A 15851-nucleotide genomic window follows, 5' to 3' on the forward strand; every position below is an offset into this window, starting at 1 on the left:
CTATCATGAGTATAGTCCAGCTATATACGCAGTTATGCTCACACTATCGCCAGCTTCATCTATCTGAACCACCTCTTTGTTGAACCTGGTGGTGTATTCTTTTAATGACTCACATCTCCCTTGTTTTACTGTCAGGAGATGTGTTGCTGGTTTGCCGTAGTGTTGGCCAGCAATGAAGTAGCTTACAAAGCTTGTGCTAAGCTCTTTGAAACTACGTATACTCCCAGGAGGGAGTTTATTAAACCATGCTCGGGCACTCCCCTTAAGAGTTACTGGGAATGCCCTGCACATGACTTCGTCTGGTACTGCTTGCAGATGCATCAGAGATTTGTAAGTTTCCAAATGATCCAATGGTTCCGTGGAGTCATTGAACGCTTCCAACTGGGGCATTTTAAACTTCCTTGGAAGAGGAAGCCCCATGACTTCGGGTGTAAAAGGTGAATCTGTATTCTGCACCAACTCTTTTACCGTAGCAGGAGTCTATGCTTTGATATGTTTCATCAGCCCTTCAATCTGATCTTGCATTTTGAGCAATGCATCTTGTTCGTGGGGCAGTTTTTCTAGGGGTGGTTTGCCATGCTTTTTTCGATTTTGGCTTTCTTTCTCACTGGATTCACCTTCTTCCCTGTCATCCTCTTCTTCTTGTCGATTGTGTCGTACATTTAGGATGCTTGGCTCAGAGATCTGCTTTCGCAGATTTGCGTTTTGCTGCATCGCTGTTTGTAACCCTTGGGTTAATGTTTTTATTTGCTTCTGCATCTGAGCAAACGCTTCTGAGGTCATCTGATCACCTCCAATTTTGTTTGTTGCGGCAGCCTTGGCCTCTTCTACCACCTTAGCGGCTTTTTTGGCAGCGGTAGCGGCTTTCACTGCCTTGACCACCTCGGCAGCCTTGGCTGCAGTGGCAGCCTTTGTGGCGTCGTGGACACCCATTTGTGGGGGGTCTGAAGCCATTTGTTGTTCTACTTCATCGGGTCTCTACCATACAAAACTAGTCACCGTTAGGAAAAAGTCGAATACCCACAGATGGCGTCAGCTGATGAATCAGCTTTGTCTCTGGCTCCAACCTGATCCTGTAAAAACAGAGAAGGAGCTCAAGTCACCGGTGTGGTGGCGTGCCAACCACCCTCCGATGCCTAAATCAGTAAAGAACTTGCTATATCGTGAGGGAATTGAGATTCTCGGTTATAAGTTGCGCGTGTGTACCTTTATGGGAGTTCTACCGTTATATTTATAGGCATCTTGATAGAAGGCTGAGTCCTCGTAAGACTGTATTTTGGAGATTTCGGATCGCTTTAACGAAGTGCGTGGAGTCCTGCCTTAGCTGGAACTCCACATCCACCTTGCTTTAGCATGGAATCCTTATCCGTCATTAATCGTGTTTATCACTGGCATTTTATGCTATCTTACCGACATCTTTCCTTTACCCCATAGGATTATGGTTTCTCAGAGTGGTATTTTTTATTGAAATAAGTATATTCCGTGAATATTACTTATCCAACCTTAGCTTTGTATCAAAACTGGTCTTTAGACCTTATGACAGCTCCGTCTGGTGGTCGGGGCTGGCATACCCTGACTTTGTCACAGGTGATACTTTCCAGGGGTGCATAGGCGAAGCCGACTTTTACTCCCCAGGTCCGTATTTCTTGCAGTGCTGAGCTCTTAAGGTCTATCCTATTTATCATGATCTAATGGGTCCGTGGAGCCATTGAATGTCTCTAATTGCGGCATCTTGAATTTCCTTGGGAGAGGCAGCCCCATGACCTCGTTTGTAAAGGGTGAATCCGTATTCTGCACCAACTCTTCTATCGTAGCAGGAGTTTGTGCTTTAATATGTTTTATCAGCCCTTCAATCTAGTCCTGCATTTTAAACAGTACCTCTTACTCGTTGGGCAGCTTCTCTAGAGGTGGTTTGCTATGCTTCCTCCAATTTTGGCTTTCCTTTTCACTGGATTCGCCTTCTTCCTTGTCATCTTCTTCTTCATGTCGACTATGGCATAAGTTTAGGATGCTTGGCTCCGAGATCTGCTTTTGAAGATCTACATTCTCCTGCATCGCAGTCTGTAACCCTTGGTTTAACGTTTTTATTTGCTCTTGCAAGAGAGCAAATGCCTTTGGGGTCATTTCAGCGCCTCTTGTAATAACTCTGAATTTTGATAAATAAAAAAAATTGTTTTATATTCGAGTTATTATTTAAATTACTTGGATTGATTTAATTTTCTTTTATTTCCTTGTAGTTTGTCATAATTACACTTTAGCCCTTCAGAGTTCGTTTCTTGACTTTAAGCCCTACTTGGCAAGTCTAGTTAGTTTCTAACCAATTAGTTGGAGGAACCGAGCTAGGAAGTCACCTAGTTACCATAGATGGACCTTTTTGCCATCTTTGAACCTTGTGAACCTTTCAACCCTAGACTTGAAATTGTTTATTTATTTTCTTTTATTATTTTGATTTTCTTCTTTATCCATTGGACGATAAAAGTTAGGGGAACTGTTATCCATTGGATAATAGAAACCCTATTCTTTATATTAAAAGTATTCATTGAAAGATTTGATTAAGTACTAATATCTATAAAAGAATAGAATTTTATAATTGTTTAAAAGGACATTTTGGTTATTTTAATATAAAATTTCCTTTGTCCATTGGTCAATAAATACTTGGGGATTTATTATCCATTGGGTAATAGCTCCAATCTTCCTACTAAGTACTAGGATTTAATAAACTAGTCAATTTCTAAATTCCCATGTGATGTTGTACCTATATTTTATATTGTATGTACTTATTAGATTTAAAGCCTAAGATTTCCTAGGTACCTTGATATTATTTTCTATTGGGGTTTTGTACTCAATTGGATTAAGATAATGGGAAGGTGATCTCCCTTGATCACATTAGTACCTATGTATATATTATATATGTACTTGGATAACTAAAGAATTGACTTAGTACACATGTGCTTATTAACTAGTTTAATAAGAAAATCTTAGCCTTTAAGTTTCCTTGACTCAAGTACCAAAAGTACCTATTGTTTATTGTTTTCTTGTACATTGTAATATATATATATATATATATATATATATATATATATATATGTGTGTGTGTGTATATACTAGTGCAAGAGGAGAGAGAGAGAGAGAGAGAGAGAGAGAGAGAGAGGGGCCGAGAGAGATGAGATAAAGGCCAAGAGAGAGAGAGAGAGAGGAGAGATTGGATTGTACCTTGATTTGATCCCCATGATCTTCTTACATCTTTTAAATCCATGGTTGTATACTCTTCCAAGCAATATCTAACCTCCATTGTCCTATTTTGTACATTTATCAATTTTAAACTATGTACAAACTCACCTTTCTTACACAAATCTTCCAAGATCAAATCCAAAGGACTAAACCTAGCCATGCAAGCCTAGGACTAGACTTTGATCTTCCAAGAAAGCTTGATGTTTGGTATAACAAAATGAGATATGGAGAGAGAGAGAGGGGGCCGGCCTTGAGGGGGAGAGGGAGAGCCTTGCCTATAAATAGCAAGCTCACTCCAAGCTTGAACTCACACCTTCACTCATTGCTCCAGCTTCTCTCTAGAAAGTCTAAGTGTTCTTAGTTCAAAAAGTTCTAGTTTTCTTGAGTTTCTTGAGAGTTCTTGAGAGAAACCACCAAACCACTTCCATAACCACCACTAGATCTCTAAAATAGCTTAGTTTAGTTAGTAAGTTGTTTCTAAGAAGAGAAAAGTTCATCTCTCTTCCTTTCGAAGCAATCCGGAGCCGTTACGCCGCCGAATCACAAAACCGACGACCAATTCTTCGTAGCCGACTACTGCCAAGAAGTAAGGTAGGAATCCTAGTCCATTCACTCTATGTATGGTATAGATTTGTATGTTGAAAGGTAGAATCATCTTATTCCCTATCTCTAAGTATACGTAGAATGCTCCTAACCGTTTTCTTTAAATATATAAGGTTATCTTTCACCTATGATGTTTGAAACGCATGATAATTTACGAACTTGTTTTCGCTAAATGGAAGTTTGAGCATGTTGGAATAATCAACTTTTAACTTCGAATAAACATATGTTGTTTTGAACTTCCCACAAAGGAAGAAAGAACGGTTTTTGAAAGATAGAAACTTATCGCTTGTTTAGAAGTATTCGTATTTTGATCTTTAGGTTGGTTATGAGCATGCATACATGAATTGCTTGTGGTATAATATTGAGTTGGATGATCTTGTTAGATTAAAGATTACAATGAATGATGTCGTATGTGAAAAGTCCTACCGCGGAGTCAATGCATGAAAACGAGACACGGAAATCGAGAAAGTTAGAAACATGACACCTAGGGTGTGGTTAATGAAAATGTGTGTTTTGAAAAGGATGAAATGTTTTGGAAGCCGCAATGTGGCCAGACGTGGTAGCCCATTGTGTGGTGTGTGTTTTGTGTGCCAATGGGAACCCGGGACGGCGGAACCATTGTGAGGATACTCGGGAGACCGGAACGGCGGAACCGAGGTTGGGTGTGTGCTTGGTTATCCGCGGAGAGGAGCCAATGCAATGTGTGCCAATGGAAACCCGGGACGGCGGAACCATTGTGAGGATACTTGGGAACCCGGAACGGCAAAACCAAGGTTGGGTGTGTTAAAAACGAGTTTTTGAAATAATGAATGGGATATGAAATGAGGAAAATGAGACACGACTTACGAGATGTCGCGTAGGAGAAACTCATAACTCTTGGACACCAACGTTGATTGAATATCGAATGCGGATTTGTCATTGTTAATTATTTTGGCAAGATTAGCATGTGTTATGTGGAAATTGTTGACTTTATGATGTATTGTTTGTAAGTTAAGGGTCAGAGGGTTTGGATTATTCTATTGAGCGTTGTAGCTCACGGTGTTGCCTTTTTGGTGACCCTGACCTATTATATTGGTGGCGACGCCGGTATAATATGTCAGACCTCATAGATGAACAGGGTGAACTCTACACCTTGGAGACCTTCGGAGCCGAAGAGCTAGCCCGGATGGAGGAAGAAGCAGAGCAGTAGTTAGAAACCCTAGTTCCCTCCTTATTTGAATAAAAGTACTTTTGTAAGGTTTATGATGTAATATTGAGCCAAACTCTTAGACTCTATTTCAATTTTCAATAAAATTGTTTTTTTAACGTACCCAAGATTGGGGGCGTTACAGCTCTAGTTTTGCTTGTTGCTGCGGCTTTGGCCGCCTCTGCTACCTTAGCAGCTTTTTTGGCGGCGGCGGCATCCTTGGCGGTTTCGGCGGCCTTGGCAGCCCTCGCTGCGGCCTTTATGGCATCGTGGACGCCCGTTTTGTGGGGGTCTAAAGCCATTGTTATCTTGCTTGATCAGGTTTCTACCATACAAAGCTATTCACCGTAAGGAAAAAGTCGTTTCCCACAGACGGCGCCAGTTAATGAATCAACTTTGTCATCAGCTCCGACCTGATCTTGCAAAACAAAGCAAGAGCTCGAGTCACCAGTGTGGTGGCTTGCCCACCACCCTCCGATGCCTAAATCAGTAGAGTATTTGCTATATGGTGAGAGAATTGAGATTCTCGATTATGGGTTGCCTACCTTTTGTTGTAGTTCTACCGTTATATTTATAGGCATTTTGATAGGAGGTTGAGTCCTTGTAGGACTGTTTCTCATAGATTCCGGATTACCTCTTTGAGGAATGTTGAGTCCTGCCTTGGCTAGGAATGAATGTGCATCCCGCCTTAGCTAGAGATCCTTATCCGTTTTTTGATTATGCATATCACTAGCGCATTATGCTTATCCTATCGATGACATTCCTTTATCCCTTAGGATTTTGGTTTCTCAGTGTGGTCTTTTATTGGTATAGGTATATTCCATGGATAATATTACGAATATTATCCTCTCTGCCATAGCTAGGGGCTAAAGCTAGTCCTTGGACCTTGTGACAGCTTCGTCTAAAGAGCGGAGCTGGCACGCCCTAACTTTATTCCAGGTAGATTTCCAGAGAGGTTCAGATGAGGCTAGTTTATACTCCCCAGGTCCGTAATTCTCATAGCGCTGACCTCCTTGGGTTTACCATACTTATCAGTGGGTAATGAATGAGGTTTTCTCATGATCTCCTTCATGCATTTGGATTTGGTTATACCCTGAGAAGGCATCCATGAAGCTGAGGAGCTCATGTCTAGCAGTAGAATCTACCAAGGAGTCAATTCTTGGTAAGGGAAAGCTATTCTTTGGACATACTTTATTGAGGTCAGTGAAGTCTACACACATCCTCTATTTGCCATTGGCTTTCTTTACCATAACTACGTTGGCTAACCAATCAAGGTAGAGGACTTCGCGGATGGATTCTGCTTGTACAAGTTTGTCTACCTCCTTGGTTATAGCTTCATTCCGTTCTGGAGCAAATGTTCTTTTCTTCTGTTTGGCAGGGCACATGGTGGAATCCACATTTAATTTATGGGGTATGACCCTTGGGTTAACTCCTAGAATGTCCTCGTGGGACCATGAAAAAACATCTTTGTTCCTTCTTAGACTGTAGTAGCTCTGTTCGTGCCACTGTGCTCAATCCAGTTCCAATTCTTACTGCCCTTTCTTGCTGCCCCGATTCTAGGGGCTCTTCTATGAGCTTTTCTACTGGTTCTCCATGCTGGAGTTTTTCTTCATCACGTGTATCAAGACTTTCAATATTCTCATACTGCTTTCTGATCTCCTCTTATGCAACCAATTCCTTCTGGTGTTGGAAACTTTATCATCAAATGATACGTGGAGATTATTGCCCCAATTTTATTCAGGGTTGTTCTCCCCAGTATTGCATTGTATACTGAAGGACAGTCGACTACCATGAAGTCTATCATACATGTAGTTTGCCTTCCTTTTTTCCCCATAGTGACCGGAAGGGCTATTTGCCTTGTTGGGTAAGTAGGGGTGCCTGCAAATCCAACTAGTGGTGACATCATTGGCCTTAGCCTCTCTCGTCCAATCTTCAGTTGGTCATAAGCATGGAGGTCGTGGATGTCGGCCGAGCTCCCGCTGTCAATCAATACCCTTCTCGTGAGGTAGTTTGCCACGATAATGGTTATAACCAGGGGGTCATCATGAGGGATTTGGACTCCCTTGATGTCTTCTTCTGAAAAAATGATGGGTACTTCCTCATTTTTCTGAAATTTGGTGGGACGGCCAACTGTGTTTACTTCCAAGTGTTCCTCAGTTCTTAACTTTCTCAGGTGCACTTTTCTAGCATTGCTAGATTCTCCTCCTCCGGCAAATCCCCCGTGAATGACTTTGATTTCTCCTACGGGGGCTGACCGGGGTGTTGTACCAACTCTACCCTCTTTGTTTGTATCTTCTTTTTTGAAAGGTTTCTGGTACTTCTTCGTTACAAAACGTTGAAGTCTACCTCATTGGATTAGGTCCTCGATCTGTTGCTTTAGGTCAATACAGTCATCTGTGTTATGACCATGATCTTTGTGGAACCTACAATACTTATCCTTAGCTCTCCTACTAGGATCAGATCTCAGTTTCCCAGGCCACTTGAGGTCCGGATCGTCTTGTAGTTTGCTAAGAATTTGCTCTGCCATAGTTATGAGCGGAGTGAACTACTTGTATCTACCTTGAGGCAGTCCTCCCCCTCCCCGTTTTGGGGAGGACATAGAGTCCACCCTTTTTTCTTTAGTTTGCCTCCCATTTTGCGGCGGCTTCTCTTCTTCTTTTGTCTGATGGAGGAAACTCGCCAACCTGTGATGGCCTTGGTTAGGGATCAAAAACATCATGTGAATGCCTTGCATAGACAGCTTCCTCTGCATTCATGTGTTTCTGAGCTCTGAGCATAAGCTCTGCCAAAGTTTTGGGTGGTTCTTGAGACACGAGGTATAGGAACTATCCTGAATATAGTCTAGCTATGTATGTAGTTATACTCACATGATCGTCGGCTTCATCTATCTGGACCACTTCGTTGTTGAACCTTGTGGTGTAATCCTTTAATGACTCCCATCTTCCTTGCTTCACCGTTAAGAGATGTGTTACTGGTTTGCTGTAGTGTTGCCCAGCAATAAAGTAGCTTACAAAGCTTGTGCTAAGCTCTTTAAAGCTACGTATGCTTCATGGCTGGAGTTTATTGAACCATGTTCGGGCACTTCCTTTGAGTTTAACTGGGAATGCCTAGCACATTACTTCATTTGGTACTACTTGTAGATGCATCAGGGACTTGTATGTTTCCAAGTGGTCCGTGGAGCCATTGAATGTCTCTAATTGCGGTGATAAGTAAGACACACCTAAGGAGCTCAGCACTACCAGACTTGCGGATTTAGGGAGTGCGAGCTAGCTCCACCAAACACCTATGGGGGCTTACGGGGAGCGGAGCTATAACCTTCCAGCTCCGTCCCCCAGACGAAGCTTGAAGGAAGTCCAAGGACCAGCTCCGGCCCCTAGCTTCAACGGGAAGCATGACGTTTACGATATCACACGAGAAATATACTTATTTCGATAAAGATGCCACGACAAAAAGGATAAATCCTAAGGGATAAAGGAAGGGTAAGATAAGCCCAAAATGCCAAAGATATGCATGATCATAGATGGGTATGGAATTCCTAGCTAAGGCAGGAATCCCATAGACTCCTAGCTAAGGCGGGACTCCACACTCCTTAGAGAGGAGATCCGGAACCTACGAGGTATAGGCCTACGAGGACTCAAACTCCAATTACAATGCCTATAAATATAGCAGTCGAACTCCAATACCAGAGACGAACTCTACAACAAAGAATCTCAATTCCTCTACCAAATGACAAGGATTCTACTGAATTAGGCATCGGAGGGTGGTAGGCACGCCACCACACCGGTGACTCAAGTTATCAGCTTTGTTTTGCAGGTCTAGGTCGGAGCTGTCATCAAAGCTGCTTCATCAGCTGGCACTGTCTGTGGGAAACGACTTTTTCCTTACGGTGAACGGCTTTGTATGGTAGAGACCCAATCAAGCAAAACGACAATGGCTTCAGATCCCGAACGAATGGGTATGGACGACGCCGCAAAGGCCGCCGCTGCTGCCAAAACTGCCAAGGCAGCCAAAGTAGCCAAAGCAGCAAAAGCCGCCAGGGCCGCTGCCGTCGCCGAAAAGGCCGCTAAGGCAGCAGAAGCGGCCAAGGCCGCCGCGGCAAACCCAGCAAGAGGTAATCAGATGACCCCAGAAGCGTTTGCCCATATGCAAGAGCAGATAAAAACTTTAACTCAAGGGTTACAGACTACAATGTAGGAAAACGCGAACTTACGAAAGCAAATCTCTGAGCCAAGTATCCCGAGATTGCAAAATAGTCACCACGGAGACGACGAGGACATGGAGGAAGGCGAATCTAGTGAAAAGGAAAGCCAAAACTGAAGAAAATATAGTAAGCCACCCCTAGAGAAGTCGCCCCACGAGCAGGAGGCGATACTCAAGATGCAAAACCAGATCGAAGGATTAATGAAGCATGTCAAAGCACAAATCCCTGCGCCACGGTAGAGGAGTTGGCGCAAAACACGGATTCACCTTTTACACCTGAAGTCATGGGGCGTCCTCTTCCAAGGAAGTTTAAAATGCCCCAATTGGAAACATTTAATGGCTCCACGGACCCGTTAGATCATTTGGAAACATATAAATCCTTGATGCACCTACAAGCAGTGCCAGACGAGGTAATGTGTCAGGCGTTCCCAGTTACCCTCAAGGGAAGTGCCCGAGCATGGTTCAACAAGCTCCCACCGGGAAGTATACGTAGCTTCAAAGAGCTTAGCACAAGCTTTGTAAGTTACTTCATTGCTGGCCAGCGCTACGGCAAACTAGCAACGCACCTCTTGACGGTGAAACAAGGAAGATGGGAATCATTAAGAGAATACACCACCAGGTTTAATAAAGAGGTGGTCCAAATAGATGAAGCCGACGATAACGTGAGCATAACTGCATATATTGCTGGGTTGTATTCAGGAAAATTCCTATACCTTGTGTCTCAAGAGCCACCCAAAACCATGGCAGAGCTCATGCTCAGAGCTCAGAAGCACATGAACGCAGAAGAAGCTGTCTACGCAAGGCGTACACGTGATGGTTTTGATCCTCAAACAGGACCATCACAGATTGGCGAATTCCCTCCAACAGACAAGAGGAAGAGAGAAGCTGTCCGCAAGTTAGGAGGTGAACCAAAAAACAAAAAGGTGGACTCAAGGTCATCTCCGAAGAGAGGAGTAGCCGGAGGGCCGCCCCAAGGAAAGTACAAGCAGTTCACTCCGCTCATAGCCACAGCAAAGCAAATCGTCAGCAATCTGCAAGACGATCCATGTAACACCCCGATTTTTGGGAACGTTAATTTAATAAATTTTCCACATTTATTAAATGGAAAGAAACATAAAGTCATTACAAGCCAACTTATCCCCAAATTCGTGTTACACTTATTTAAATAGATAAGGGAGGGGTACTAGGGTAACTTCTACTCCTCTGGACGTCCGTCTTCTTCTGCATTATTCTGCTCAGCACCAAACTCTTCCAAATTATAAAATTCCCCTTGTATGTGTCTAAAATCTGGCATAAGATGCCAGGGTCACAAAAGTAACACCGTGAGCAATTGAGCCCAATAGCTAACTCTTACCCCTATGTCCCATACACTAACAAAAATAACATATAACAATTTATCAAAAACAAAATTGAGCATCACAAAAATACTCAAAGGTGTCGGTGTCTTTCAGAGTTATCGCAGCGTATCGTAAACCGTGTCATCATTTTTCAAGTATCGATTCCACTTTCCATTTTATTTTCTCGAGCACCGGTTCCGCTGACCATCTTTCAGGACCTACCGGGCTCCCAGGCTAAGTTCAGATTTTGCCACCCAAAAGCACTGATTCCGCTGACCGTCTCTTTCAGGACCTGTCGGGTTCTTAGTCTTTAACCATTTCCCATTTCATAACGCATACACGGCACTAGTTACGCTGACCATCCTTTCAGGACCTACCCGGCTCCTAGGCCACACACGCACACCCGAGCCATGATTCCGCCGACCATTCTTTTAGGACCTACCGGGCTCTCATGCTCACACACGCACACTTGAGCCATGATTCCGCTGACCATCTTCCATGGACCTACCGGGTTCTAATGCTCACACAATCATTAATCTTTTCCACATTTCATTTCTCGTTTCTCGTGTTTCTTAGACATGCATCATTTTCTCGCGCTCACATTATTCTTTCAAAGTTTGCTACAATTATGCGATAATAATAAATCACTAATTTCATGCATTTCTATTTTTGACAACATTAAAAATTATAACATCACAACTTATCAACAAACATGCAATTAATTAAGCATTACAATGATAAAATCAACTTCTCAACTTAAACATTTTAATCATGTGATATCATAAAAATAATAAATAAATAGTTAAACATGTAGCACATCAACATTATACTTAGGTGAGCAGATAAGAGGTTTCTACCGTTCTTCTTGGCGGTAGAGCAGCTATGGAGTACGTCGGGTGAAAATGCGGACGAAGTAACGTTGTTTCGGCTTGATCGAAGAATTTAAAGAGAAGAGTTTTTTTTTTCCCTCTTTCTCTTCCTCCCCTTCTATTCTCTCTCTAAGCTAACAATTGGAATGAGAAGTAAGGAAGCGAGGTGTGGTGTGTGGAGGGAAGGAAAGGAGACTTGCCTATTTATACTAATAACAAGAAGAATCTAGATCACATCTAGAGATCAAATCAAATCTAATAAAATCTAAAGCAAATCTTATATAATCTAAGAAAATCCAAGTATATCTAATAATATTTAATCAAATCTTATAAAATCTTATAATATCCAATAAAATCTATATAATATCTAACAAAATCTTTATAATATCTAATAAAATCCAATCAAATCTTAATATATCTAAGTATATCTTAGAATATCCAATCATATCTTATCCTAATCATATCACATCTAATAAAATCCAATGAAATCTTATCCTAGATTTTTAGGATCACGGACCGAAGGTTAGGGTTTGCATGTACACATATACTTATATATAATAGGGTTTTAGTATTTTCTTTTCTTAAAAAAAAATTATATCATTTACTAAAAGAATAGTAAATTAAAATATAAGAATTGCAAGATAAATGTTTAGTATTTATTATGAAAAATTAGGGTTGTTACAACCAATCCCCCTTAGCAAATTTCGTCCTCGAAATTTAAATACGCATTATGATGGAAATAGGTGAGGGTAATTCTTTCGGACAACATCCTCTCGTTCCCAGGTAGATTCTTCTACACCTTGGTGCCTCCACAGAACTCGCACTAATTTGATCACCTTCCCTCGAATATTCTTTTCACTGTGATCTTGAATCTCTATTGGTTGTTCCTCGAATGTCGTGTCGTCATTTAGAGTGACGTCTTCCCAGTTGATAACATGAGTGGGATGAGCTATGTACTTGCGTATCATGGAGACATGAAACACATTGTGAACTCGATCCAGCTATGGCGGTAATGCCAAACGATAAGCTACCTTTCCTATCTTCTCTAAAATATCGAATGGTCCAATATATCGTGGTGACAATTTCCCCTTTTTCCCAAATCGAATCACCCCCCGACTCGGTCTGATTTTGAGAAACACATGATCTCCAACTTGAAAAGATAGGGGTCTGTTCCTCTTGTCCGCATAGCTTTTCTGTCGGCTCTGAGTAGTAATTAGCTTCTGTCGTATCACTTTGATCTTTTCGATTGTGCTTCTGACCAAATCTGGTCCAACTAATCCAGCTTCTCCAACATCAGTCAAACAAACAGGCGAGCGACAGGGTCGTCCATACAAGACTTCATAAAGTGCCATCTCAATACTTGACTGATAGCTATTGTTATAAGCGAATTCAACCACAGGTAAATGTCATTCCCAATTCCTAGAGAAGTCAAGTGCACAAGCTCTCAACATGTCTTCCAAAGTTTGAATTGTCCTTTTTGTCTGTCCGTCCGTTTGAGGATGAAAGACGGTACTGAGTCGAATGTCTGTTCCCATCACTTTCTGCAATCCCTTCCAAAAGTTTGACACAAACTGTGGGTCTCGATTAGATATTATGGACATAGGTACTCCGTGTAATCGCACAATCTCTTGAATATAGAGCCAACTTAGAGTCTCCATGTTTTCAGTCATTTTTACTGGTAGAAAGTGTGCAGACTTGGTGAGACGGTCGACGATTACCCAAATGGCGGTGTTTGATTTTGTGACTGGGTTGATTTTGGTGATCTGGGCAACCCAGTCACAAAATCCATAGAAATGTGCTCCAATTTCCAGGTTGGAATCGGTAAGGGTTGGAGATCTCCCCCTAGCTTCTGATGCTCAGCCTTGACTTGTTGACAAACCAAGCAAGTTAACACAAAGTTAGCCACATCCTTCTTCATTCCCTCCCACCAATATGTTCTTCGCAGATCATGGTACATCTTCGTACCACCCGGATGAACAGCGAAGTTTGAGTGATGAAATTCTCGTATTACGGCTTCTCGGAGGGTGCCAATGTTAGGTACAAAAATCAAACCCCTGAATCTAAGGCTATTGTCGGTGTGAATTGTCCACCCAGTAAGGGCTTTTCCTGCAGCTATCTGGAACCGTATAAACTCACAATCTTGTTTAAACCTTTGCGCCAGTAAGATTTCTTGGTGTAGTGCAGGTACAACAACAATAGCACACAAGTGTGCTTGTCCATTGTTTGATGATGGTTGCAGGTTGAACTCGTTAAGTGTCTCCACCATCTCCCATTCTTTCATAGCTACCTTAGCTTTCTGCTCTCGATTCTTTCGACTCAAAGCATCAGCTACCACGTTAGCTTTGCCTGGGTGGTAAGACATGGTAAATTTGTAATCCTTGAGATACTCCATCCACCTTCTCTGTCTCATGTTCAGCTCTTTCTGAGTGAACAAGTATTTGAGACTCTTGTGGTCGGTGAAAACTTCAAATTGCTCACTGTATAGATAATAATGCCAAGACTTGAGAGCGAAGACCACAGCTGCCAATTCCAAATCATGCGTAGGATAATTCCTCTCATGTGGTCTAAGTTGACAAGATCCATAGGCAACAACCTTCCCATCTTGCATCAGTACACAACCCAAACCATCCTTAGAGGCGTCACAATAAACTGTATAACCTACATTTCGCTCTGGAATGATAAGTATGGGTGCACTAGTCAGTCTCTTCTTCAGCTCTTGGAATGCTTTCTCACAAGCTTCACTCCATTCAAACTTGACCCCTTTTTGTGTTAACCTTGTCATCGGCTTGGTGAGGATTGAAAAGTCCTCAATAAATCGTCGATAATAACCAGCCAATCCTAAAAAACTTCTGATTTAAAACACTGACGTGGGTCGCTTCCAATTCAATATAGCTTCTACTTTGCTATCATCCATAGCGATTCCTTCCTTAGACACAACATGTCCCAGGAATTTAACCTTCTCAAGCCAGAACTCACATTTGCTAGCCTTAGCATAGAGTTGGTTATCTCTTAGCACTTGTAGTACGATTCTGAGGTGTTCTTCGTGCTCCTCCTTTGTGGCTGAGTATATCAATATGTCATCAATGAACACAAGCACAAATCGGTCCAAACAAGGTTGAAAGATTTTGTTCATGAGACACATGAATATAGCTGGAGCATTAGTGAGTCCAAACGACATCACCACAAACTCGTAATGTCCATATCTGGTTCTGAATGCAGTCTTGGAAATGTCTTTGTCTTTGATCCTTAGCTGGTGGTACCCTGATCGAAGGTCAATTTTTGAGAAGCAAGTTGCTCCTCTCAATTGATTGAACAGGTCATCGATTCTAGGCAACGGGTAACAATTTTTGATCGTGACACGGTTTAGTTGCCTATAGTCGATGCAAAAACGGAGTGTTCCTTCTTTCTTCTTCACAAATAAGGCTGGTGCTCCCCAAGGTGATGTGCTTGGTCGGATATACCCCTTGTCAAGCAGGTCTTGCAACTAATTCTTGAGCTCCTTCAATTCAGCTGGTGCCATGTGGTATGAGGCCATAGAAGTTGGTGCAGTTCCAGGTTGTAGTTCTATTGTGAAGTCCAACTCTCGGCGAGGTGGTAATCCAGGGAGTTCGTCAGGAAAGACGTCAGCATATTCGCAGACAACATGTGGCAATCCTAACTCCTTACGATCAATTTCTTCCAACTTGAGACTTGCTAGCCATCCAAATAGCTGGTCTTGCCACCTTGACCGTCGGTTTGTTGGATTTGGAGGTTGTCTATCCCTCTTAAATTTGAAACAGGTTCCATTAGAAGCATAAGCTGTCACCATCTTTTGATGGCAATCTATGACAGCTCGGTGTGACGATAGCCAGTCCATTTCCAAAATTATATCAAAGTCAGCCATATCGATTACTCGCAAGTTAAGCGTAGGTTGGCCACTTCTATCTCGCACCCTTTACAGATTAGGTTTACAAATATCTTCCCTCCCAAAGGTGATGTTACGTTCATACAATCCTAAAGGTTCTAATTCTAATTCTAGTGCATTTACACAAGCAGTAGAAATGAACGAATGCGAAGCTCCGAAATCGAATAAAGCTTGAACACAAGTACTGAATAGCAGTAGCGTACCTTGGATCACAGAGGGATCCTGTTCCTCCTCTTCAGCTTGCAGAGCAAAGATACGCCCTCCAGTGTTCTGCTGTGTTCCAATGGGTTTCTTGCCATTCCAAATTTTCTGCGGTGGCTTAGCTACTTGTGGCATCTTGACATTTTGTTGCGACTGTAGTCCACCTTGATTTTGATTGCCAAAGCCAACAGATTGGAATTGTTGTCGATTCCCACCTCCCATTGGTCTCTCCCTTCTGGGCTGGGGACATTGACTACTATAGTGTCCCAGAGCTTGACAATTGTAGCACTACATAGTCGAAATGTCCCTAACAGTCCCCT

At 42.3% G+C, this 15851-nt stretch overlaps 1 protein-coding gene across 1 annotated transcript; it reads left to right on the plus strand.

Moving 5' to 3' along the window:
* The first annotated feature begins 9504 nt into the window (after positions 1–9504).
* Positions 9505–10389, plus strand: LOC131323829 (uncharacterized). Its single transcript, XM_058355668.1, has one exon. The coding sequence runs from the start codon at positions 9505–9507 to the stop codon at positions 10387–10389; it is 885 nt and encodes a 294-aa protein (XP_058211651.1).
* Positions 10390–15851: the final 5462 nt, after the last annotated feature.

Source organism: Rhododendron vialii, chromosome 4a, assembly GCF_030253575.1.
Source record: "Rhododendron vialii isolate Sample 1 chromosome 4a, ASM3025357v1".
Classification (NCBI taxonomy): Eukaryota; Viridiplantae; Streptophyta; class Magnoliopsida; order Ericales; family Ericaceae; genus Rhododendron; species Rhododendron vialii.